General features: G+C 64.4%; 1 protein-coding gene across 1 annotated transcript in view; it reads left to right on the forward strand.

Annotated features, from left to right (window-relative positions):
• Positions 1–560: 560 nt before the first annotated feature.
• Positions 561–908, forward strand: part of Znrf4 (zinc and ring finger 4) — a 939-nt gene continuing 591 nt past the window's right edge. Inside the window, exon 1 of the mRNA XM_008837242.1 lies at positions 561–906. Coding sequence (XP_008835464.1) covers positions 561–906 — 346 coding nt within the window. The remainder of the gene's footprint in view (positions 907–908) is intronic.

Here is a 908-nt window from a genome sequence, read left to right on the forward strand (position 1 = left end):
CAGGACAGAGTTTGGCCATAGTGGAGGAGAAGCTAGGAAGCCTGTGTGGCTGGCACAGTGGGTGTGAGGGGCAGAGACTGAAGAGGGGGTGAGTTTGAGTTTTAAGGAACCATCTCACTTGGGGTGGATCCTGGGGAATCCTAGGGGCATGTCTTAGAGGAGAGCCATTGGCCTTAGTCAGGGCCTAGTAATACTCCAGTGGACATGAGTTTAGGCAGCTAGGATTCTTGGGGTGGGGGAGGGAGCAGATGCAAGATGATGTCACAGAGGCTGGAAGGTTCTAGAACCTTGGGGACTCTGCCAGCTTGCTATCATCTCCCAGCAGCTGCCTGAGGTGACCACCTTCAGAGCACGTTTTCCAGACACCATGTGGGCTGCGCCGTGCCCAGGACCCATTTCTGCATAGGGCCAAGCTTGGTTCCTACGGGAGTCCAGTCATTGCCTGTGTCGACCTGCATCCCGGCCACTGGCTCCCCGGGTGGCCCCAGAGATGCCCGACGGTCCGTCGAGTGCCTTCCCCAGCGGGACTTAGCGTGGCGCAGCTGCACGTCAGGACCGCCATGTGGTCGGAGGCGGCCCTGGTGACCCTCGTGGCCTCTCTGCTCCTGTCCATCCTGCCTGCGCCCTCGGCAGGCGCTCTGCGGGAAAACCTGAGCTCCCTGGACTCCTCCCACCTCCCCCTGATATTTGGGGTCCCCCTGAACCCCGAGGGCCTGCGGGGCTACGTGATGTTGGCCAAGCCCGCCAACGCCTGCCGGCCCGTTGAGGCCCCGGACAACCTCTCGCTGCTCCGGCCCTACGCCCGCGGGCTGGACGGCCGGGGGCTCCGGGCGTGCGAGGACCCGCAGGGCCGGGCGGCCGTCCCGTCGGTGTTCGCGGGCAACGCCCCGGACCCGAAGCCGCTGGGC

The sequence above is a fragment of the Nannospalax galili genome, unplaced genomic scaffold, assembly GCF_000622305.1.
Source record: "Nannospalax galili isolate Female #2095 unplaced genomic scaffold, S.galili_v1.0 scaffold77, whole genome shotgun sequence".
NCBI lineage: Eukaryota > Metazoa > Chordata > Mammalia > Rodentia > Spalacidae > Nannospalax > Nannospalax galili.